The 26464-nt window shown below is 35.5% G+C and overlaps 1 protein-coding gene across 1 annotated transcript in view; it reads right to left on the minus strand.

Moving 5' to 3' along the window:
- The window catches only part of NUDCD1 (NudC domain containing 1), an 89665-nt gene that overhangs the window by 21309 nt on the left and 41892 nt on the right, over window positions 1-26464 (minus strand). Inside the window, exons 6-8 of the mRNA XM_003256110.2 lie at window positions 19264-19468; window positions 13373-13517; window positions 9077-9202 (exon numbers count right to left, since the gene is read on the minus strand). Of these exons, the coding sequence (XP_003256158.1) occupies window positions 9077-9202; window positions 13373-13517; window positions 19264-19468 (476 nt within the window). The remainder of the gene's footprint in view (window positions 1-9076; window positions 9203-13372; window positions 13518-19263; window positions 19469-26464) is intronic.

The raw sequence follows: 26464 nt of genomic DNA on the forward strand, positions 1-26464 counted from the left end.
TATACCTATACATACACATCTATACTAGTACACATACACACACAGGTATGGAGCACTGCATTACATGGTGTTATGAACAGCAATTACTGTTGCAACAAAAAAAAAACTTCTTTTAGTTATCAAACTACAAGGGCAAGAAAACAGACTACTCACTTCAGCTACTCTCTATGGGCTAAAGGAATCTACCAAGAAAATTTAAATACCTTTATATGTGGTTTTACTTCGTATTGTTGTAAGTTAATTCTGCATCTCTTTAACTTCTGTATGTTTTAAAAGCAGAGATACTGACTGCTCTTTACTCTCTAATACCTTTCCAAATGTTAATGCCCCCAGTGGACAGACAAAATGGACTCCCATGGCTGAAGTGCTCAAAGTTAAAACAGAAGCAGGCAGCCATGGCTGGGTGAGGAAGTGATCACCTATTGTGTTCTCAGAAAGCTGTTGTAAAAGTATGACACGACCTCCTTTTCTACAGCCAAGCCAAACCAGTTCCTATTGTTGGTGCCAAAATAAACAGCAGACAGAATCCCCTCACCCATCACTCACCATCTGAAAGAAACATTTGACAGAGACTTCTGGTTTTATGCTTGAAAACCAACCAATCAGAGCTCACCTGCCCCAGTCAATCAGGGCTCAGCTGTGGTTATTCAGCTCAAACTATGGTTATTCAGAATTGGGTATTTGGCAAACATTCTTCCAAAGTAAATCAATCAATCATGGCTCAACTATAGTGACCAAGGGGCTCAGCTGTGCTGACCGATCAGAACTAAGCTGTCATTCATTCATTTGCATAAACAGATCTGCTTGGGAACCTGGGCAGGAACTGTTGCTATAAAACCTGAACGTGGCCGGGTGCGGTGGCTTACGCGGGTAATCCCAACACTTTGGGAGGCCAAGGTGGGTGAATCACGAGGTCAAGAGTTTGGGACCAGCCTGGCCAACATGGTGAAACCTTGTCCCTACTAAAAATACAAAAAATTAGCTGGGCGTAACGGTGGGAGCCTGTAATCCCAGCTACACAGGAGTCTGAGGCAGCAGAATCACTCGAACCCAGGAGGCAAAGGTTGCAGTAAGCCGAGATCATGCCAATGCGCTCCAGCCCGGGGGACAGAGTGAGACTCTGTCTCAAACAAAAAAAAAAAAAAAAAAAAAAAAAAAACCCTGAACCCTCTCTTTGTTCTCTAGAACGCACCTTCATTTTACACTGACGGCTGCCTAAGGCTACATCTCCTCAGTCTGCAAACTGTTCACTGGAATAAAGTCTCTTTCCTCCAAATTCCTTTTCAAAGAACTTTGTTCACACAGGGATGTTTGCATAATGAATAGCCTTAGAAGATAGAGTGCCTCCCTCCAATACTATGGGCAAAATGTTTATGACAATAAGCAGTTAGACATGCTAACTGATCATTATAGCAGATTCAAGTTCCCTAAGCTCAAGTTTACTCTCCTGTAATACAGCCTATTGATGTAGGTGGGAATCCATCTGGACCCATCTGTTTTGCCCAATGGGAATTTTAGACTTGAGAAATTGGCATAAATATGCTAATGCTTATGCTGTTTACTGTGCAAAGTAATAAAGTCTCCAATCCAGTAATTTCCTGTCTCCTACCAGCATCCATTAAACTGGCAGGTTAACTTGTTAGCCTGTTAATGGGGTAAAATCTCGGAACCTTCACAGTTCTTGACGTATCTACTATTCTGTAATTTTCTAAGAATTAGTGCTGTTACTGTGTGAGTGGCATATACACACAATCTCTGCTTTCGCCACTCTCAAAGTATGATATGCAGAACCCTATTGGGTTGGGGAGCGGGGGGGCTGGGAGACACCTTCAGGGGGTCCATAGGCTTAAAACTATTTTCATAGTAATACTAGGATGTAAATTGCTTTCTCCCTAGTTTTAAATTTGTATGGATGGCACAAAAGGAAAGGTAGGTAAAACTGCTGGAGTGATAGCATAAATTACTGCAAATAGTAGCACCAGATACTAGTAATTACTTGAAGTTGCTACATTCTTCACTGCCACGTACTCACTGTAAAGAAAAGGCTAGTTTCACCTTAAAATGTCCTTGAGAAAGAAGTCAAAATGATTAATTTTATTAAATCCTGACTCTTGAGTATATGTCTTTTTAGTATTCTGCATGACTAAATAGGAAGTACACATAAAGCACTTCTACTGCATACTAAAGTACCATGGTTGTCTCAAGGAAAAGCACTTAGGAATCGTTTGAGTTGCAAACACTGAAATGGCCATTTTTTCATGGAACATCATTTTTACCTGGAACAACAGCTGACAAACTATGGTTATTCTGAATTGAGATTTGGCAAACATTTTTCCAAAGTAAATGACCGAAGTCTGTTACTTCAAGGAGAACACCCAAAAGTATTTGCTGCCAATGATAAAATTTCAGCTTTTGAACAAAACTTAGAATTTTGAAGAACTCATATTTATCACCATGAGGATAATAGCCTGCCAATCCTTAAACACTTTTCTGGTGAGATTAGTGGTATATTAACAAATGCTTATGTGTGTATTGGTTTATATTGAATAATGAAATAGATTATTAGCATTTGGAAAGTCTGCATAACTCAGAGAAGCAATATTTCCAAGTTAACGTTATGGGTAAAAACATCCATTCAAAGTGTCTCAAAAACTAACTGATTTTAAAGTAACAGAGCATGAAAAGTTTACATTGCAACTAATATTTAAGAAATGGGCACGTCAAATTTTGGTGTAATATCAAAGGAAAAAACTCACCATTAACTGCAAATGTTAATTAAGTACCCCTTTCTTTCCAATTATATATCTATAGGAATCTGAATATATTTCAACTACAGTATCATATTGCAAGAGATTGAATGCAGAAGCAGATATAAGGATTCAACTATATTAATGCATACATTAGATCCACAAAAATGTAAAACAATGACATTCCTCGTACTTTTTTTTTTTACTCTGCAAAATGTCCCAATTTTCATTAGAAAATATTACTTATGTTAACAACAGGTTATTATTTTAAAATGAATATTTTAAAAATTTCTTAATTTCTAATATGATACGTTTTGATAAATATAATCCAAATATAAAAATTAAGTACACCAAAAAGCTTAAGGAGGTAAAGGCAGGCAAAGTAAACCCATTGGGTGGTTAAAACGCTTGCTAAGAATACTAATTATTCAGTGAAACGTAATTGAAAGGACATTGTTTAACCTAATTAAAAAATAAATCTCAACTCTTCTAACATATTAATTTTAATTACAAATGAATTGTTAGTAATTAAACAATTTTGTTTCATAAAAATGGCGTGTACATGAAGTTACTTGATTATTCATTACTTTGAATGACTTTTTTTGTAATGGATAATTCTATGTTTTTTATAATAATTTAAATTTTTCACTTCCAAATAGTTTAATAAAATATGGAGGGAAAAAAAAAGAATGTAAAGGGGTCCTGAGACCAAAAACCACTGGTTTAGATACTTTTTAAATGTTTTTTAAACTATTATAACTATTTACACTATTATAAATGCTCTAATAACTTCTGATCCTATCCTTAAGATCCTCTTGAAAGGATTAATAATATACAGCACTTGCCTTTCCTACTTCCTTTCATAATGACATTAACTTAAAAAATTATTTTCTGTTTGTAACTCTTCCTTCTGTCTTGATGAGTTTATTTAAAAGTTACAAATATTATTTCAGGTGTTTCAACTGTATATCTTAAGCCAGTGGTCCCCAACTTTTTTGGCACCAGGGACACGTTTCATGGAAGACAATTTTTTCACGGACAAAGGCAGGTGTGTGTGGGGGTTCCAGGATGAAACCTCAGATCATCAGGCATTAGTCTCATAAGGAGTGCATAATCTAGATCCCTTGCATGCACAGTTCACAATAGCACCACTATGAGAATCTAAGACTGCTGCTCATCTGACAGGATGCGGAGCTCACCCACTGCTCACCTCATGCTGTGTGACCAGGTTCCTAACAGGCCAGGGACCTGTAAGGTCCGTGGCCTGGGGGATTGGGGACCCCTGTCTTAAGCAACAGATGAATATCATCTGATCTAAGAAATTCACCATAATCTAATACTTAAAAATATCCTTTCACCTTCTGGTCATTCGAATCTATATAATTTGACTAATACAGATCGGTGTTGTCCAACAGAAATAAAATGGGAGCCACATATATAATTTTAAATTTTCTAGTAGCCATATTTAAACACAAAAAGAAACTGGATAAATTAACTTTAATAATATGTTTTATTTAATGAAACATATCCAAATGATTATCACTTCAACATAAAAATTTATTAGTAATAATTTTTTTTTTTTTGAGACGGAGTCTCGCTCTGTCGCCCAGGCTGGAGTACAGTGGCGCGATCTCGGCTCACTGCAAGCTCCACCTCCCAGGTTCACACCATTCTCCTGCCTCAGCCTCCCGAGTAGCTGGGACTACAGGTGCCTGCCACCATGCCCGGCTAATTTTTTTTTTTGTATTTTCAGTAGAGACGGGGTTTCACCGTGTTAGCCAGGATGGTCTCGATCTCCTGACCTCGTGATCCGCCTGCCTTGGCCTCCCAAAGTGCTGGGATTACAGGCGTAAGCCACCACGCCCAGCTATTTGTAATATTGTATGTTTTATGTATTTCATGTTTTCAAAATCTGGTTGTGTATTTTATATTTATAGCACATTTCAATTCATACTACCCACATTTCAATTGCTCAATAGTCACCATATGGCCAGAGGCTAACATTTTGACAGCATAGCTCTTAGATAGAAGTAAAAATAATTCATCTTCAATTCTATCTGAATTCTGATTTGTGCTTTACACTTCCGTGACCAATTTAATATTTCAGAGAAATATTAAATACTCAGAGAAATATTAAATACTCAGTTCTGATATTTAATATTTCTTTTATTGTGCTGCTTCATTTATTTATTTAACATTTTATTTCAAAATGGCAATTTTAACCCTAATGTCCATGTCTTTAAAGGAAACATATTTTGGGATATTTGTCATTTAAAACATAGCGTTCTGACCTTTTTATTACAGCATTATTTTCTAAAACTCTAAGGACATATACTAACCTTCCCATGTAAGGTAATTTCAAATTTCAAACATTGTATGAGTATCCATTCTACATATATGTTTATGCATTTTTACTTCACTGCATTTTTGTCTATATTTATAAAAATTAGTAATAGAAAAATCAAAATGCTTATAATTTTTATGTTCAGGGGTGCATGTGCAAGTTTGCTACATAGGTAAATTGCATGTCATGGGGGTTTGGTGTACAGATTATTTCGCCAACCAGGTAATAAGCATAGTTCCTGACAGGTAGTTTTTCAATCCTTACCCTCTTCCCTCCCTCCACCCTCAAGTACACTCTGGTGTCTGTTGTTTTTATTTGTGTGTCCATATGTACTCAGTATTTAGGATCTCACACGAGTCAGAATAGCCATTATTAAAAAGTAAAAAAATAACAGATGCTGGTGACATTGGGGAGAAAAGAGAATGCTTATACACTGCTAATGGGAATGTAAATTAGTTAGCTATTGTGGAAAGTAGTTTGGAGATTTCTCAAAGAACTCAATGCAGAATTATCATTTGACCCAGCAATCCCATGATTGTATATATATCCAAAGAAATAAAAATTGTTCTACCATAAAGGGCTTATAATTATAAAAAGAAAGTTTGGTTTAAAATCCAACTGAAACAAAGATAAGAATCTTTAGTTTTAATTATACACTAATTGAAGTTAAACCAGCAATTAAACTCCGAAATGTGGTTAAATAGTTAAAACGGTATGTACAAAATACTGGAAATGTCTCATCAAATATTGTCTATCAAAGCTATGGTACAATGAAGGATTATTTGTTTATTTCTTAAGTTACTGAGGACAGAACCTGCTTACCACAGAAATCTATTGTTCACACTCCTTAGGAACACATAAGACTAACTGTATTTATTCAGAAGTAAGGACTAACTGTAGTAGCTTAGGATCTCCAAATTGAAATTTATGATCCTGTTGTTTAGGGAAAATTATGGAAAGCATACTGGAACCCAAGAGATCTAGTTTCTACTACTGACTCTCGCTTTGATCCCATATAAACTCCATCTGTCTCAGCTTGTCTTAATAAATCTGTAAAATGAAGAAGATGAAATATGGAATTTCTTTGAAGTTGGAAAGATTGTCCCTTTTTATTATGTATTGGACTTCTTCCCCACTCTTGATGTTTCCATCTACGACACTGAGAAGATCCACTGCTATAACATTCTAGCTTTTATAAATTCCTAAGGAGTGAAGTCACATTTGACTGGTAAATGTAAGAAAAATCGGTGTATTTTGCTCAGTTCTATCACTTTTTCCTATAAGGAGCTAGAGGCCTCAGGAAATAAGAGGTTTCAACTGCCCCTCTAGGGGCAGCCAGAGCTGATTTAACATTGCTGGTGACTACAGTTAAATCTGCTAAGTCCTAGGACTTAGTAAGTAGATCCACTAAGCTTTGATACTGTAATGTATCAGTAATAATGGTTTTATTTTGCCATTGCTTGGTTTTAATTAATATGCTCAAACATAGGAAATGAAGAAAGGTATCATAAACTGGGAGGTATCTCAGTGACAACATTAAACTACTGATCAACACTACTTAGGAGTACTATGAACTGAAATTCTCAGGGAAGCTACGTTGAAATCACAGCATTTTATGACACCGTAAGATATAGCTGCCTTCCTTATAAAAGTTTGGCAGAAAACAGTATCTAAGAGTAATAGCACCTAAAACTATAACGTTAAGAAGAACAACCAGATTCTTCATTATTAGAACAAATAATCTCCAGTTAGTCAGATTCAAGAGCCTTCTGTCATGCTTGAAACTGGTTCTCTAAAATTTAACCCAAGGTAATAAAAAGAAGAGTAGCTATGAGATAGCTCTTGTTTATCACAATTCTGGGAATCATGTATGGGATTACGTCAAAACTAAACAACATCTAGGAAGTAAAACTCCCAAAAAATCAAAACAGCTCCAATAATCTTGGGTTTTGACCGGTACCCAGCCTGGATATAATAATCTGACTAAGAATACTGCTTACTTTTCAATTAGAAAAGTAATTGAGGAGGAAGCGGGAAAATGAAAGATATTCATTTCTTGAGATCCAAGATGGACCTAAAACCATTTTTTTAATTTAATGACTGTCACTAAAAGATAATTCTAAAGAAATATATTAAGCATCTATTATGAATCAGAACATTTGGTAGGTGTTGAGGACACTGGTAAAATGTCATACATGTGCTTTTTAGAACTTACTGGTGTTAAAGTGTGGTGAAGAAGACAGCAGTGAAGAGATAGAAATTAATTGTAAAAGCAAATATTTAATTTTGATACAGTTTCAAATGGTACTTCTGCCTAGCCATTGGTCCTATGCCATTCCACCTCATTTATCTACACAGGTGTAATCTAGAAATGCTCATTTTACAACTTCTTTGAGTACTAATTAATGTTCAGCCATTAAATAAAGCTGGTAGTATCCAAAAAGACTAGGAAGGGATAGCGAGTGAGAAGAACAGTTATACTTCCTTTTAGTTAGTAAGATGTTGGGCCAGAACTCAGACCTGGTAAGCCAGCTTCCCATGACACTTTTAACTTCAGTTACATGAATTCTGCTAGAATACACTTTCCCCCAAATCTCTACATGACAAAGAAACATCAGGGCACACTTGGCAGAAATTTTTCAGGTTTTTCTTGAAAACAGAACCTTTGAAACCTATATCAGACTCACAAGTCTAAAAACAGAAACAAAAGACCAAGTTGTTCTCAATCTCCTCTGTTGCTTTTGCTTGGAATGAGTCTCCTAAATTTCCTTCTGGTTTCAGTAATAACACTAGATTAATTTCTATATGCACAGCTCTAAATTAGCCACTGATTTGCTGAGACACCCTGCTCACATAAACAACTCTACGAAACGCACATTTAGTAGTATTAACTAATGGTTAAGGATTCCCCTAAGAAGGAATATCTAATAAGGTTCTAAATTAAAAAAAAAAAAAAAAAAATCTACATCTACTGCACCAAGCCACTCCAGGCAGTCTTCTTCAGTATCTTAATACAAATCTGTCAAAGCTTGTAAACAGAGTGTAATTTTCAGGTGGTGGTGGGGTGGGGGGGTGGGGTGTGAAATATATACATATATGGCACACCAGAGGGAAAACGACAAATTCCAGATGAATTAATGAGTTGAATAAAAAATATTCCAAAATATAAAAAGAAGAAAAAAACTAACTCACTTGATATAGAAGCATTATCCAAATTTAAAACACATCATACAAATTGGTAAGAAACACTAAGACAAATAAAAACTTCTTCACAAAAGAAATAGTTATTACATAAAATAGTTGACAGCAAAAAAAAAAAAAAGATTGGCACAAGTTTATTCTACACACCAATTAGTAATGATCAAACAAAAGTGAAGGTGAATATGCAGTGAATCAGGCAATAACTGCAATCATTACTAATAAAAATATAAGTGGTAATCAATTTGTCAGAGGCTTATGATTCATTAATTTGAATTCTGTAACTCGTTATTAGATAAATATCCCTGGAAATAGAAAAGGCTTCATATGACAGAGATTTTTAAAAATAGCATCATCATAAATAATGTACTTTAAAAAAGTTATTACTTATTGTAATGTGTAGAAGCACTACATGCAGACATGACCAACATCATAGTATAATCCAACCATTAAACCAGACATTTAAATAACATGAGGAAACACTTAAGTCCATAATGCTGAATGAAAAAAAAAACGTGAAGTTATTATACATTATAGGGTCACAATTGTATATTAAAAAGCTGTCCAGAAAAGCACCACTTGAAAGATATCAATATACAGTGGTACCAAAACTATGTAACACTGTTTTGCTGAGTGTGGTGGTATGAAAAGATGCTACTTTATGGAGTGATGAGACTTACCAAAGCCAGTAACTGCTAATCAAGTATCTTTGAAAAACATATATAGACCAATCATTATCTGAGTAACTACTGACAAAATTTTAGAAATATTATTATCAGTAACTTACCACATGAGTAGTTTTTAATGTATTGCCATCAAATCTGCATAAACTGGAGCTCTCTTCAAAGAAAATATCACATTCTTCTAACTCTTGGGCATTGCAAGGTGGTTTTTCTTTGTCTGGATTTGGATTCTTAGTCCAGAAAAAAAAGTAAGTAAATAAGTAAAACAAATAAACAAGGGAATGGGTTTCTTCATCTTTAAAAATGTTAAGGTTACAGCAGTAATTAAAAATGAATTGCAAACCTATGACCAATAAAATCATAATCACAAAAACAGAAATAACAGAATGACGAAGTCAGCAGAAAAGGATATGAAAACAGGTATTATAAACAGTTCCATATACTCAAAGATGTAAAGGAAAACATAAACATGTTGAGAAAGAGAGAGATGAAAGAACCATACTGAACTTCTGGATATAAAAACACAAATCTGAAATGAAAAACAAAACAGATGTGACAGACAGCTGATTAGACACTGCAGGAGAAAAGACTAGCGAGCTTGAAAAATAGCAATAGCGACTACAAAATGAAGCACAAAGACAAAACATAAAAGCAGAGAAACTCAGTGACCTGTGGAACAATATCAAATCGTCTAGCATATGGGTAATTGGAGGAGTGCAAGAAGAATGGGGAAAATAAATTGTGAATAAGTAATGGCCAACACTTTAGAATGTCAAAGAACTCCAAGCACAACAAACATTTTTTTTAAAAAATCAAAAACCACAGTAAGTCACATTATAATTAAATTTCTGAAAACCAGTAATAAAGAAATTCCTAATATGTAGGCCAGAATACAATGGTGTATATTTGAAGGTGTAAGAGAAAAAAACAAAAACAAAAACCTGTCAACACCGAATTATATACATAACAAAAATAACTTTGGAAAAGGGAAGAAAAGAGAAATATTTTTGCAGAAAAAAGCTGAAAGAATTTATCACCAGCAAATCTACACTAGAAAAAATGCTAAAAGAAGCTCTCAAGCCAGAAAAAAATAACATCAGATGAAAATGTCAATCAACACAAAGGAATGCAGAATAGAGGAAAAGGCAAATATAAGAGTAAATGAAAGACCTTTTTTTCACATTTTTAATCTCTTTTAAAAGAGAATTACTGACTATAGCCAAAATAACAAGGTATTATTAATTTTAATAGAATATAAAATGTAAGACAACAATAATACAGAGTGGAAAATATAAATTTCTTAAATTATAGATGATACAGTTTTTAAAGATAGTTGGTGATAAGTCAAAGATGTAACCTCTAGAACCACTAAAACACACACACACACCACACACACACACACCACACACACACACACACACACCACACACACACACACACACAAAATATCTACCCAAACAGAAACACTGAAATATAGTTAACAATAAGCCTAAAGTAGACATAAATTCATAAAATTCATAAATTCATAAAAGCAATTTTTAAATGTTCCCTTGCTTCAATGCAAGGGTCACTGTCTGGTCTTATATACCTCACAGAATAACAGGATCACAATAATTAAGGAATAAATTATACAATATTTGCATATAGCAGAAATACAATTCTACAACTGACCAGATGTGTAAACATCTAGTTTGCTAAGATACAGAGATATGCTAATTCTCATGTTATTAAGAACTTAATGAAATGAACTGAGAGAATCTGAAACTAAATGGATGGGAGTTCTAGAAGATCTACATACTCAACATGTGTCCATGTCCCAGCTGGGATATGGAACCGCCTAGTTGTGGCTAGGCGTTGCCTCTACTCTAAATATCAATGGGAACAATTATGGTTGCTGTGGCTGGCTGTAAAGGCACCGCCAGCAATCTCCTGGTTAGTCGATGCCATTGTGCACAGTGACTCAAGGAGATATCTATGTCCAGCAGAACAGAGAAAGTACCCTATAGATTTCTCCTTCCCTTCCCCTTCCAATTATTCATACTTCAGAAGCAGAAAAAATTAAAAGTTCAGAACTATCTAGGCCACCAGTGCTTCACAGGACAAGATTAGAGAGACAAGGAAATCACAGAGAAAAGGGTCAAACATGCTATATTGCTTTCCAAGGATCATTTGCTGATTTCTAAACTGAGTTGAAAAAGACAAGCGGAAAGCAGCAAATAAGGGGCTAAAAGCTGAGTTTGGGGTATTAAAGTGCTTGGGAGTCAAAAATTAGACTTCAGAGTCCACACAGCAGGAGAAGACCTGGTAACCATCCTAGGCTTTCAGTTGAGATAAATGAAAAGTTTTGCCTTAGGTGTAAGAATAAACATGGAATAAATCAGCCATGTAAAAGACTGAAGCCCAGCATCAAATCAAATTAATCCCTATGGAATTAAGAAGGTAGGCTAAAAATTTAGAGAATGCAGCTACAGTAGTGCTTAGAAGGATATGTACAACATTAAGTGCTTTCATTGGAACAGAAAGGTCAAAAATCAACTAAGTATCACCTTCAAAAATAGAAAAAAAGAGCAAAATAAATCCCCAGTAAACAAAAGGAAGAACATAATAAACGTTAACACAGAAAATAAGAAATGGAAAACTGAAAAACAAAGGCAACAGAAACAGATGCTCACATTAGACCTATATCTGTTAAAAGAAATTAAAAACATTAAAAACTAAGGCACCATAGTTAAGTGCCTTCCAAAAAAGCAAACTCAAGGTCCAGATTGTTTTACTGACAAATTCTACCAAACATTTTAAGACATAACACTAATTCTATATATTCTCTTCTAGAAATAGAAGAGAGAACACTTCCCTAATCATTTTACAAAGTTATTACCCCAGATACACAAACTGGAAAAAGATGGTAAAAACAAAACAACACAAAACAAAAAACCTATCCAATATTCCTCACAAATAGATATAAAAATCCCCAAGAAAATATGAGCAAATCAAATTCAGCAATATGTAAAAGGAAAATATATCACGACCAAGAAGGGCTTATCCCACCAATGCAGAAAATTCTATAATCATTCATGATCAAAACTCTCAGCACACTATAAATAGAAGAAAATTTCTTCAATGTAATAAAAAGAATCTACCCTTCTTAATGATAAAAGTCGATTATTTTCCCCAAGATCACAAATAAGGCAAGAATGTCTGCTTTTACCATTCGAGAGTTCTATATAGCTGTGGAGCAGACATTCTAACCACTGCAGTAAGGCAAGTATGAATATTTGAAAAACATAAAACTGCCTTCAGCTGCAGGTAAGACTGTATATTTGTCTTCTCAAAATCTAACAAACACACTGGTGTTCAGGTATAAATAACTTTCTCATAAACACTAATATTCAATTAAAACCATCAAGTTTAAAAAGTAGTTAACTGCAATTATCTACAATCTCAAAACACATCTCCACTACTGTCACTATTATATCCCCAGAGCCTAATACAATAATACTTGCTGAATGAGTGAATATAAGGCAATGCAGCCTGCATGGCTGTTGTAAACAGGGCTATGAAATCAAACTTTTGTAGTCCTACATATGAATTCCAGTGATTCCTGAAATTTTCAATTACTACTGGCAAACATGAAACTTAGTTTCTCTATTTAGCCATGTTTCCTTTTGTTAGAGACATTCACTTTCAATATTCCAGTCCTTCTTTTCTATCTTAGGATGCAAGTAACATTACAGTATAAATAATTCTTTGTACAGTCTTCCTCATAATTCAAGATGGCAATAAACCAGACATTTTTCATATGCTGATATCATTGTTAGAAAATGAACATATAATTTAAAATTCTGATGTACTGCTGTATTTGTTCACATTCTTAACATGATCTTACACGTTATCAGAGTGGGAATGTATTCAACCTCATGATTAAGTATTGTGTTGTCACTGTAATCATCATAATGAATTACATTACAAAGAAAAAATAACTATACTATATATGATACATATATCCTTGCAAAATTCTTAACTCACCTCAAAAATTTTAGTGATAAGCAGATTCTTAGCAAATAAATTGTAACATAATTTTTGTCCTACCAGCATTGGTCAGTTGATTCTCCTAAAGAATACATGTAGAGAGAGAGAGAGAGCGCACAATACATACACACATAAACAGATACAGGCAAACCCTCTATACAGTATGACCACACGTATATGTATGTATTTACATAGTGTAAGAAATAAATACTAGAACTTAGGCCATATTCAAACATCACTCAGATCAGTAGTATCTGATATGTATCTTTTATGTTAGGAAAAGCAAAATATTGTTAGAAAAGCACGGCATAATCTTCACGTAACACATTCTTGGACCCTTGGAAAGTCACACTACTATTCCAACTACTTACCAGTTCTTCAGAGGTCAAATGCATCAAACGTTCAGCTATTGCAGCACACTGGGCTGAATCTCTTATAAGTTCCCCTTGTTTATCTCCAATTACTAGCTCTGGCCAGTTCAGTCCTTCATTCTTCTTAATCAAGGAAATCTCCAAGCTAGAAGTTTAAATGGGAAAAGTAATGTTGCATTAAGCAATTATACAAATTATACAATCAGTAACAAACATTGTTTGTTTCTATCTTCTATAGAAAGAACCCTCCGGTGTCCAGAGGATGGTTTACCAAAAATCTTACTCATTTAAGTTTTGCATGTGATGGAAAACCTATAATCCAATGGCAAATAGTCCAGATTTAATAAAGAAAGAAAGTACCACTGGAAATGGTACATCAAATGGCCTGAAGAGAGGATTGGCTGAAAGAGTCAGGTCACCCAGAAAGTACTGGTATGCAGTATGTTCCTGAACTTAACAGAAATACAAGAAGCATGGATCTATAAGACATCTGGGGAACGGTTGGGGGTATGGGCATGTAAGCAAAGAGGAAAAGGGATGTAAACTAAAGGATAATTCTTTGTGTCTGGAACCAACAGTTAACTTTATTTTCACAAACTAAGAGCCATAATATATGATTATTAACCTAAAGATCAAGCAGGTTAAATCAACGCAAATCTTAATTTTAAAATACAGATGTTAAATAATTGAAAAGTAGAAATAAGGAAAAAAATTAACTTTGGTAATACAGGGAAAAAAGATGTTAATGTGTTCTCTATTAACTTATTTAAAATCTAATTCTGTACATGTAAACAACTAAACAATTCCAAATACACTAAAAATGGCCTGTCAGGGAACCCTGAGATCAAGGACTGATGCAGCAGGAAAGGGAAAGAGAGCAGAGTCAAGGCAGACTACGGACATAGGAGAAGAAGTAACTTGGCCCATGTTCCTCTGGAATAGGAAGGAAAACCCAAGTAAGATGCTTTTGGGAGCACCCACTGCTATAACAGAAAAGGGGAGTGGTAATAGCTATTCCACAACAAAGCAACCTTCTCCATGTGCCATCTTTTTTTTTTTTTTTTTTTTTTTGAGACGGAGTCTCGCTCTGTCGCCCAGGCTGGAGTGCAGTGGCGCAGTCTCGGCTCACTGCAAGTTCCGCCTTCCGGGTTCACGCCATTCTCCTGCCTCAGCCTCTCCGAGTAGCTGGGACTACAGGCGCCCGCCACCACGCCCGGCTAAGTTTTTGTATTTTTCAGTAGAGACGGGGTTTCACCGTGGTCTCGATCTCCTGACCTCGTGATCCGCCCGCCTCGGCCTCCCAAAGTGCTGGGATTACAAGCGTGAGCCACCGCGCCCGGCCCATGTGCCATCTTTCGTACACGTGTACCATATTAGCTCATGCCCTGGAACAGAACTGCAAGAATACAATAATAACTACTATAGTTATCAAATAGGACATGCAAACTTATCAGCTGTTCTTTTTCAAGACTGTTACAATCACTACCTTATGAATTAGAGCATTTAACATTTTTTTGAAACTACCTATTTTAAGAGACTATACAAAATAATAATATGAGTACTTATCATTAGCACTGAAAATTACTACCACAATAAAAGCCCAGATTTAGTTACATTTTTTCTTTTTTTGAGACAGAGTCTCACTCTCTTGCCCAGGCTGGAGTACAGTGGCACAGTCTCTCTTACTGCAACCTCCGACTCCCAGGTTCAAGTGACTCTCGTGCCTCAGCCTCCCAAGTAAGTAGCTGGGATTACAGGCCACAACACCACGCCCGCCTGGCTAATATTTGTATTTTTAGGAGAGACAGGGTTTTGTCATGTTGGCCAGGCTGATCTTGAACTCCTGGCCTCAAGTGATCCGCCTGCCTTGGTCTCTCAAAGTGCGAGGATTACAGGAGTGAGCCACTGTGCCCAGCCCCCAGATTTAGTTACATTTTCCAAGGATAAAGGTAATCTTGATAATAATGATGATGATAATAACAGTAATAATGACAATAGCTTATACTTACCTATATGTCAGGTGCTGTCTTAAGCACTTTACATGTTTTAACTCATTGGTTACAACAACCAAATAAAGTACTGTAAATATTATTATCATCACCATTTTACAAGTAAGAAAAAAAAGTACTAACTTGCCAAGGTCACAAGCTATTTAAACAGTTTGGCTCTAAGTCCATGTTCTTCACTACTGCACTATTCTGCCTCTCTGAAAAAATATATGTAAATAACTATTAAAGAACATTACCCAGTGAACTGTTCTTAGTTGCTACCTAAACAGGTCTGAAAGAGTTGATACAATCTGTTATAATTTCCAAACCATCATTAATTTGCACAGCTAATCAGTGCACCCTTCTTGTAAGACTGCATTTATACATTTTAAAACTAGTATTGTATGCTACCATCCAAGCAAAAAAAAAAAAAACCCACACAATGCCAAATATAATAAACTACAGATTAGTTAAAAAAATCTTTCCAAAGTGAGACAACAGTAACTTTTGAAAATGAGAGGTACGAATAATTTACTCAAGTACAGAAAATCATGTTTTTAAAACAACCATACCACCTATGCTACATTGTAATTATCTTTTTTAACACAAAATAATAATCAAACACCTCAAATTTAATGGAAAAATAATACTGATCTATGTTGATGTATTGAATGCTGAAACTACTTACATGAAGTCAAGCTATTCCCCTAGACCTTTGCTGGGTTACTGCTTGATGACTTACATTTAACAATATGTTCTAGTTGGTTTGCCAATTTGTAAATGTGACTCACATACACATAAACATAATTAAATAGAGTATGTGGAGATACAAAATACTTTTAAAAGAACCTTACAAGCAATTATTTTTGATATATTAAAAAGTGTAACAAAATCACCAAATGTCTTCATTAATGAAATGTAAGATACCTGCTTTTACAACTTCAAACTTTCTATGAGCTAGATATATTTTTCTTAGATGCTCATGATTTAGACTTGTATCAGACTCACATGGATCATATACTACTAAGAACTACACTTTATATAAAAACATCTAAGTTATCCTCTATGTAACATCCACTTAAAGCACAAGATTTAGGTTGTATTTTAAATCAACCATTTCTCATTTCTGACCAAACTTGACCATTTAAAAAATTAACTACCTAACTCTATTCATTAATCCATCACTGAATTTAATCATTACTAAGACTTGATTTAAAATAAAGTAATTTTAGTAATCCAAATAATTGGGGAATAAACTGTCTGAAATAATAGATTTGCAAAATGGCAGTTGTGGGGGGCAAAGGATTATAACTTTATAAGATGCTTAACTTTATCTTTTTTTAAAAAGATATAGTTTTGCTCCTTTAATTGAGGTATAATTTATAAATAAAATTCACAGGTTTTAAGTGTACAATTTACTGAGTTTGACAAATGCATATACCTTTGTAACCCAGTGAGGATACTGAATTATTTCCACCATATAGGCAGTTCCCTTGGCCTTTCTTCAGTCAATCTCCCTACACCCTAGAGATAACAAGTGTTCTGATTTGTATCACCACAGATCAGTTTTGCCAGTTCTAGAACTCCATATGTGGAATCATACAGTATGATTTTTTGTCTTTGGCTTCGTTCACTCCTAATGTTTTTAATTCATTCATATTGCTTTTTATTTATTGCTAGCACTTTATTACAGAGTAACATTCCATTGTATGAATATACCACACGTACTTATCCATTCACCTTTTCAGTAACACTAGAGATATTTCTGGCTTTTATAAGTATGCCTGCTATGAATATATGTTTGCAAATTTGTTTTGGCTTTGTTTTGTTTTTTTAACATATATTTTCGGCTGGACACGGTGGCTCACACCTGTAATCCCAGCACATTGGGAGGTCGAGGCAGGCAGATCGCTTGAGGTCAGGAGTTCGAGACCAGTCTGAGCAACATGGCAAAACCCCATCTCTACAAAAAATACAAAAATTAGCTGAGTGACTGTGCCACTGCACTCCAACCTGGGCAACAGAGTGAGACCCTGTCTCAGAAAAACAAAAAAATTATATACATTCATTTTGGTTAAATATCAAGGAGTAGAATTGTTAAGATTAAAAATAGGTATATGTTTAACTTGATATGAAACTGCTAAACAGTCTGCCAAAGTGACTGTATTATTATTTTACACTCGTACCAGATAAGAATGAGTTGCTGGTGCCCTCCATCCTTGCCAACGTTTGATACTGTCAGTCTTCAAAGTTTTAGCCATGTATTGGTGTCTCACTCTAGTTTTAATTTTCCTAATGTCTAATGATAATTACCTTTTGATGTGCTTACTAGCTGTTCATATATCTTCTATTGTGACATGTCTATTCAAATAATTTGACCATTTAAAAAAATTGGCTTCTTTTTATTATGAATTTGTAAGGCTTCCTTATACACTAAGAATGAAAGTCCTTTGTTTAAGATGAGTACTGTGAATATTTTTTCCCAGTTCATGGCTTACCTTTTTGTTTTCTTAATGGTATCTTTAGAAGAACAAAAATTTTTAATTTTGATAGGCAGAAAACGCCTGTTTTGATGAAGTCTAACTTATGTATTCCTTTTTTGAGATGTAGTTTCGCTCTTATTGCCCAGGCTGGAAAGCAATGGCCCAGTCTAGGCAACCTCCGCCTCCTGGATTCAAGCAATTCTCCTGTCTCAGCCTCCCAAGTAGCTGGGATTGCAGGCACCTGCCACCACGCCCAGCTAGTTTTTGTGTTTTTAGTTGAGATGGGGTTTCACCATGTTGGTCAGGCTGGTCCCGAACTCCTGACCTCAGGCAATCCACCCGCCTCAGCCTCCCAAAGTGCTGGGATTACAGGCATGAGCCACTGTGCCTGGCCACTTATGTATTTCTTTTGTGGCTGTGTCCTAAACACACAATTCACAAAAGAAATATAAATGGAGAATTTACATAAGAAAAAATTACTACAATTTACAAAGAAATATTAATTATTCCACTTTTAGAAATTTATCTTTCATATATATTTCTACACATGTGAAATAATATGTATATAAACAGAAGTTACTGAAAACAACCTAAATTAACACAATAGAGGATTAATTGTCTAAAATGATGGTGCAGTTGATAGAATAAAATACCGTGATGTCATAAAAGAGAATTTAATAATTTTTATATATTCATTATGGAAAGATCCCTAAGATTTATCACTGCAAGTGAACAAAAGCAAGATGTATAATTGTGTAAAGTATGTGTTAAAATCTTTTTTGTTGTTGTTAGAGACAGGGTTTTCTCTTTTTGCCTAGGCTGGACACAAACTCCTGGCCTCAAGCAATCCTCCTACCTCGGCATCCCAAATGTTGGGATTACAGGCGTAAGCCACTGCAGCTAGCCGCCAAAAGTAGTTTTCCTTAAAGAAAAGGAAAAAGTATGTGTGATCCTTGAATGTACGTAAAATGAAACAACACTGATTGTGAGGAGTGGGAGGATGGGTGACCCATAGGCTTGTGTTGGAGGCAGACTTCTCACTCTATATCCTTTTGTATATTTAAAATTTTAAAGAATGGAAATATATTATCAAGCCAGCAAACTAAAGTTAAAAAAATTATTTCTATTAAAAAGTTTGAAAAAGTGCAATTTAAAATAGTCATTTTTACCTATGATTATTATTGTATCCAGAGCTGGTAAAACAAAGCACTACCATATTCTCCAAGTGATAGCTAGGCTACTATCTTTAATTTCAACTAGAAATAGGCTCTTTGACACAGTAATTCTATTTTTAATATATCTTAAGAAAAGTAATCAGCAATACAGACAGAACTATTGTATTAATCTCTGATGTAACCACTGTGGAAAGAGTAAAAAGAAAAAAGGATAATAGAATATTAAAGTAAAATTATAAAAATACCTATTACTCTCTTTAATTATCCATGTACTGCTTTCATGATCAATAGATGAATAGAGTTTTCCTTCTAAAAACTGGTGATCCTTCAGTACAATGTTGATGTGATCAGGCAAAAACTGTATTTGAATGTCCTCCTTAGTACTGTCTTCTGGAAGCCGCATCGTTACCGTCAAATCATCTTCAGTCTGTTGCCAGTAATACAGAGGTTCTATTGGGAAAAGAAAAATGCATCATGTAATAAAAAATTAGAGAAAGCATACACACACACAAAACCTATCTAAAAGAATTTTAGTATATTTACTAGTGATCATCTCACAAAATGTAATTATAAATAAACATGCACAGATCTCTTTGAGGAATTTTCACTCAAAGAATTGCAGCAATTAACATGAAATTTTCCCCTTCCAGACTTACCTAATGCTTGAGGAGATAGAGCACTCATAAAATACTGATAGCAATCCTTTATCCTCATTTCTTCCCTCTCTCCCTCCCTTCATCCCTCTTTCACTCCTTTCCTTTAAACACACACACACAGTGAATCCCTAGTTCAAAAGAACACAAAATATGTTATTCAGAAAAGCTAGCAAAGCAGTTACATAATAATATCTCAATGGATAGCTTCTGCCAGATAATGGGAATGGGAGGATGTGCAAAATCACATGCACTTTTAGTATAAATTAAAGGCCATACTACCCCAACCCTTCCTGTGCATACATCACAGTGCAGCCAGGTCCTCTCCACTCCACTTCTAAGCAGATCTCCAGGCATTCAAAGCACCTTGCCCAGATTGGCAGCCTGAACTGCCCCACCTTTCCTATGCATATATCTGGTGTAGGGGGGCCCTCTCTGCTTCACACCCAGGCAGACTTTCAGGCATTCAAAGCACCTGTTTGCCTGTTTCAACAGCCTGAGTTAACCTACATCTCCTGTGCAGAGATTTTCATACAGAGGGGCCCTCTCTGCTCCATGCCTAGGCAGAGCTCCAGGCACGTGGAGCTTTCCTAGATTAGGAGTTCATGCCATCCCCCGAACCCTGTCCGGAGAACTTGGGGCTGGGAGGGTTTCTCAGCTCCACATTTAGGCATGCCTGTGGGCATTTAGTGGTTGCCAGGTGGATTCTCCCTCAGCGCTGGTGCCCACACCTGCCACTGGGGGATCTGTAGGCAGATCTGCCCAGTCTCGTCCTGCCCATCTTGGCCCCCACTCCCCAGGGCTGAGCAGGGAGCTCAGACAACTGTGCAATCCAAGAATCAGCCCATTGCCTGAGGCAACAGAGAGTTCTCCCAGTAAACAAGGATTAAGTATATACCCTGCTGCACTGGCTGCAATTGGCTGTTACTAACAAGCACCATCTACTGGCTTGTAGGTTAAACTGCATAGCCCAATATACAACCTGCCAACAGAACCACGTAGGGCTATGGAAGCAAAGCCTAAAGACCCTATTCAGCATTCTTTAGTCACACCCCCTAAAGAGGGAAAGAGAAAGAAAACAAACAAACATAATATTGTAAGGAAAGAAAGAAAAAGAAAAAATCCTACCTGCACAAAAATATTATAAAAATTTGAAGTGCCAGGATCTCTAGATAAGAAACCAGAAAATCAAACACCACATGTTCTCACTCATAAGTGGGAGTTGAACAATGAGAACACAAGGATACAGGGAGGGGAACATCACACACCGGGGTTGTCGGGTGGTGGGGGGCTACAGGAGGGATAGCATTAGGAGAAATACCTAAGGTAGATGACGGGTTGGTGAGTGCAGCAAATCACTATGGCACGTGTATACCTATGTAACAAACCTGCACGTTCTGCACATGTATCCCAGAACTTAAAGTTTAATAAAAAAATTCAAAAAAAAAAAAAAAAAAAGAAACTAGTGCAAGAATTCTGGCACCATAGAAAAATCTGAATGTAGTGACACGACAAAAAATATCACTAGTTCTCTAGAAATGGTCCTTAACCAAAATAGACACTCAGAAATAAGACACAAAGAATTCAAAGCATGGATTGCAAGGAAGCTCAACAAGATCTAAGACAAGGTTGAAAATCAATATAAAGAAACTTCTAAAGCAATCCAAGAAACGAAGGAAGAGATAAACATCTTTAAAAGAAATCAATACAAACTTCTGGAATTGAAAAACTCACTTATGGAATTTCCAAATACAATTGAAAGCTTTATCAACAGACTGGACCGAGCAGAAGAAAGAATTCCAGAACCTGAAGGCCAGTCTTTCAAACTAGTCCAGCTAAACAAAAATAAAGAAAAAAGAACTAAAAAAAAATGAACAAAGTCTCTGAGAAATATGAAATTATGTAAAGTAACCAACCCTATGAACTACTGGCATTCCCGAGAAGAAACACTAAACAAACTGAAAAACATATTTGAGAGAATAATTCAGAAAATTTCCCTAATCCTGCTAGAGAGGTAGAAATTCAGGTATAAGAAATCCAGAGAACCCCTGAAAAATACTATACAAAATGAAGATCACCAAGGCATACAGCACTAGACTGTCCAAGGTCAACACTAAAGAAAAAAACTTAAAGGCACCTAGAGAAAAGAGATTACATAGGGGAACCTCATTAGGCTAACAGCAGACTTCCCAGCAGAAACCTCACAAGCCAGGAGAGACTGAGGGCCTATTTGCAGAATTTTTAAAGAAATTCCACCTTAGAATTTCATATCCCACTAAACTAAGCTTCATAAGTGAAAGAGAAACAAAATATTTTCCAGGCAAGCAAGCACTAAGAATTAGTTACCACTATACCAGCCTTAACAAGAGATCTTTAAGGAAGTTCTAAACAGGGAAGCAAAAGAACAGTATCTGCTACCACAAAAACACAAGGACAGAGCTACAGTCCCTGTAAAGCAACTATTCAATAGAAACTACAAAGCAATCAGTAACAACTTCATGGTAGAATCAAAACTTCACATAACAATATTAACCTTAAATGTAAATGATCAAAACATCCCACTTGAAAGGCACAGAGTGGAAAGCTGGATTTAAAAAACAAAAAACAAAAACAAAAAAAAACAAGGCCCATCTGCATTCTACAAGAGACCCATCTGACACACAATGACACCCACAGGCTCAAAGTAAAGGGCTGGAAAAAAACGTGCTATGCAAATGGAAAACAAGAAGGGCAGGAGTCACAATTCTTACATCAGATAAAATAGACTTTAAACCAACAAAGGTAAAAAAGGACAACGGGCATTACATAATAATAAAGGGTTCAGGCCGGCGCGGTGGCTCACGCTTGTAATCCCAGCACTTTGTGAGGCCGAGGCGGGCGTCTCAAAAAAAAAATAAATAAATAAATAAATAAATAAATAAATAAAATAAAGGGTTCAATTCAATGAGAAGACTGAACTATCCCAAATATCTATGTGCTCAACATTGGAGCACCCTGATACATAAAAACAAGTACTTCTAGACCTATGGAAAGACTTAGCCACAAGACAACAGTGGGGAACTTCAACATACCACTCACAGCATCACACAGATCATCAAGGTAGAAAACTAAAGAAAAAAATTAAGGACTTAAATTAGACACTTAATCTAACAGACATCTACAGAATACCCCACCCATCAACCACAGAACATAAATCCTACTCATCTGCACACAGAACATACTCCAAGATCACTCACACGCTCAGCCATAAAGCAAGTCTCAATAAATTATAAAAAATGAAATCATACCAATCATACTGTAAGATGACAGTGGAATAAAAATAGAAATCAATACCAAGAAGATCTCTCAAAAACCACACAGTATCATGGAAATTATCTGGGATGCAGCAAAAGCAGTGTTAAGAGGAAAGTGCTATGTATCTACCTCAAAAAGTAAGAAAAGTCTCAAATTAATTATCTAATATCACATCCAGAAGAACAAGAAAAAAAAACAAATTAACACCAAAGCTAGCAAAAGAAAAGACATAACTAAAATCAAAGCAGAACTGAATGAAATTAAGACTCAAATATGCAAACAATGAATCCATGAAATCAAAAGTTGGTTTTTTTTGAAAGGATAAACAAGATCAATTAGGCTGTTAGCTAGATTAACAAAAAGAGAGAAGATGCAAATAAACACAATCAGAAATGAAAAGGTAACATTACAACCAATTCCACAGAAATACAAAAAAAAAACCCAGAGACTATTATGAACCCCTGTATCACACAAAATCCAGAGAAAATGGATAAATTCCTAGAAACACAATCTCCCAAGATTGAATCAGAAAGAAACTGAAACCTTGAACAGACCAATATCAAGTTCCAAAATTCAATCAGTAATAAAAAAATCTATCAACCAAAGAAAGCCCTGGACAGATGGATTCACATCCGAATTCTACTAGACATACAAGGAAAAGCCGGTACCAATTCTACTGAAACTATTCCAAAAAAATCGAGGAGGAGGAACTCCCTCCCTAACTCACTCTATGAAGGCAGCATCACCTTGATACCAAAACTTGGCAAAGACATACACACAAAATAAAAACGACAGGCCAATATCCCTGATGAACATAGATGTAAAAATCTTCATCAAAATACTGGCAAGCTGAATCCAACAGCACAACAAAAATTTAATTGACTATGACCAAGTAAGCTTCATTCCTGGGGATGCAAGGTTAGTTTAACATATGCAAATCAATAAATGTGATTCACTACATAAACAGAATTAAAAACGAAAATCATATGATCACCTCAACAGATGAAGAACAAGTGTTCAGTAAAATCCAACATCCCTTCACTATACAAATCCTTAAGAAACTAGGCATCAAAGGAACATACTTCAAAATAACAAGAGCCATCTATGACAAACTCACAGCCAACATCATACTGAACAGGCAAAAACGAAGCATTCCTCTTGAGAACTGAAACAAGACAAGGATGCTTACTCTTACTGCTCCTATTCAACATAGTTCCGGAAGTACTAACCAGAGCAATCAGGCAAAAGAAATAAATAAAAGGTATCCAATTACGAAGAGTCAAATTTTGCAGATGATATAATTCTATACCTAGAAAACCCTAAATATTCCACCAAAAGGCTCCTGGAACTGACAAATGGCTTCAGTAAAGTTTCAGAATACAAAATCAATGTATGAAAATCAGTAGCATTTCTACAAACCAATAATGTTCAAGCTGAGAGCCAAATCAAGAACACAATCCCATTTACTGTAGTTGCCAATAATAATAATAATAATAATAATAATAATAATAATAAAATACCTAGGAATTCATCTAACAAGGAGGTGAAAGATCTCTACAAGGAGAATTACAAAGCACTGCTGAAAGAAATAACAGATGACACAGATAACTGGAAAGACATTCCAAGCTAATGGGTCGGAAGAATCAATATCATTAAAATGTCCATACTGCTCAAAACAAACTACAGATTAAATGCTATTCCTATCAAACTACCAATGTCATTTTTCACAGAACTAGAAAACACTATTCTAAAATTCATATGGATCCAAAAAAGAGCCCGAATAGCCAAAGCCATCCTAAGCAAAAAAAACAAAGCCAGAGGCATCACACTAACTGACTTCAGAGTATACTACAGGGCTACAGTAACCAAAAAAAGTACAAAAACAGATACACAGACCAGTGGACCAAGAAATAAAGTCACACACCTATACCCATCTGATAATCTTTGATAAAGGCAGCAAAAACAAGCAATAGGGAAAGGAGTCCCTATTCAATAAGGGTGCTGGGATAGTTGGCTAGCCATAAGCAGAAAAATGAAACTGGTCCCCTACCTCTCACCATATACAAAAATTAACTCAAGATGAACTGAAGATTTAAGACCTCAAACTGTAAGAATCTTAGAAGAAAACCTAGGCAACACCATTGTGGACACTGGCCTTGAGAATGAATTATGACTAAGTACTCAAGAGGAATTTCAACAACAAAAAAATTGACAAATGGTCCCTAATTAAATGAAAGAGTTCCTCCACAGCAAAAGAAACTATGAGTAAACAAACTATAGAATCAGAGAAAATATTTGTTAACTATGCACCCAACAAAAGTCTAATATCAAGGCTCTATAAGGAACTTAAACAACTGAACAAACAAAAAACAAATAACTCCATTAAAAAATGGGCAAAAGACATGAACAGCACTTCACAAAACAAGACATACAAATGGCCAACAAACATGAAAAAATACTCCACATCACTAATCATTAGCACTAATTATCAGATTTGCACTTGCAAATCAAAACTACAAGCAGAGTATCATCTCACACCAGTCAGAATGGCTATTAAAAGTCAAAAAACAACACATGCTGATAAGGCTGTGGAGAAAAGGGAATGCTGATACACTATTGGTGGGAATGTCAATTAATTCAGGCCCTGTGGAAAGCAGTTTGGAGATTTCTCAAAGAACTTAAAACAGAACTACAATTCAACCCAGTAATCTCAATAGTGGGTATATACACAAAAAATAAATAAATAATTTTTTTGCCATAGACACATGTGCCAGTACGTTCATCACAGCACTATTCACCACAGTAAAGACATGGAATCAACATAGGTGCCCATCAACACTGGACTGAATAAAAACAATGTGGCACATATACACCATGGAATACTACAGAGCCAGGTAAAAGAACAAAATCATGTCCTTTGCAGCAACATGAATGTAGCAAGTGGCCATTATCCTATGCAGATTAGTGCAGGAAAAGAAAACCAAATACCACATGATCTCACTTATAAGTGTGAGCTAAAGACTGGGTACTACCACATGATCTCACTTATAAGTGTGAGCTAAAGACTGCGTACTCATGGACATAAAGACGGCAACAACACACGATAGGGACTACTAGAGGGGGTGGAAAGGGTTGAAAAAGTAACTGTTGGGTACTATGCTCAGTACCTGCGTGACAGGATCAATCGTACCCCAAATCTAAGCACCATGCAATACACCCAGGTAAAACAACATTGACATGTACCCGCTGAATCTAAAATAAAGGTTGAAATTTTTAAAAAGTATTAATTAAGGAAAGGCCATGGATGTAGACTAAAGGTAAAGTCACATTTTTTTAATCACCTTGCCATTGTATACATTGCTGAATGTATACAAACACCTAAATAATTTTCTCAATTATTGGTTGCTTTGAGTACCTTTCTATGGCTTTAGAAATTGTGTTTTAGGTCTTTAAAAACATATGTTATTAAAATGCCAAATAGCCAATAGGTAATACCAGT

Source organism: Nomascus leucogenys, chromosome 16 (assembly GCF_006542625.1).
Source record: "Nomascus leucogenys isolate Asia chromosome 16, Asia_NLE_v1, whole genome shotgun sequence".
Classification (NCBI taxonomy): Eukaryota; Metazoa; Chordata; class Mammalia; order Primates; family Hylobatidae; genus Nomascus; species Nomascus leucogenys.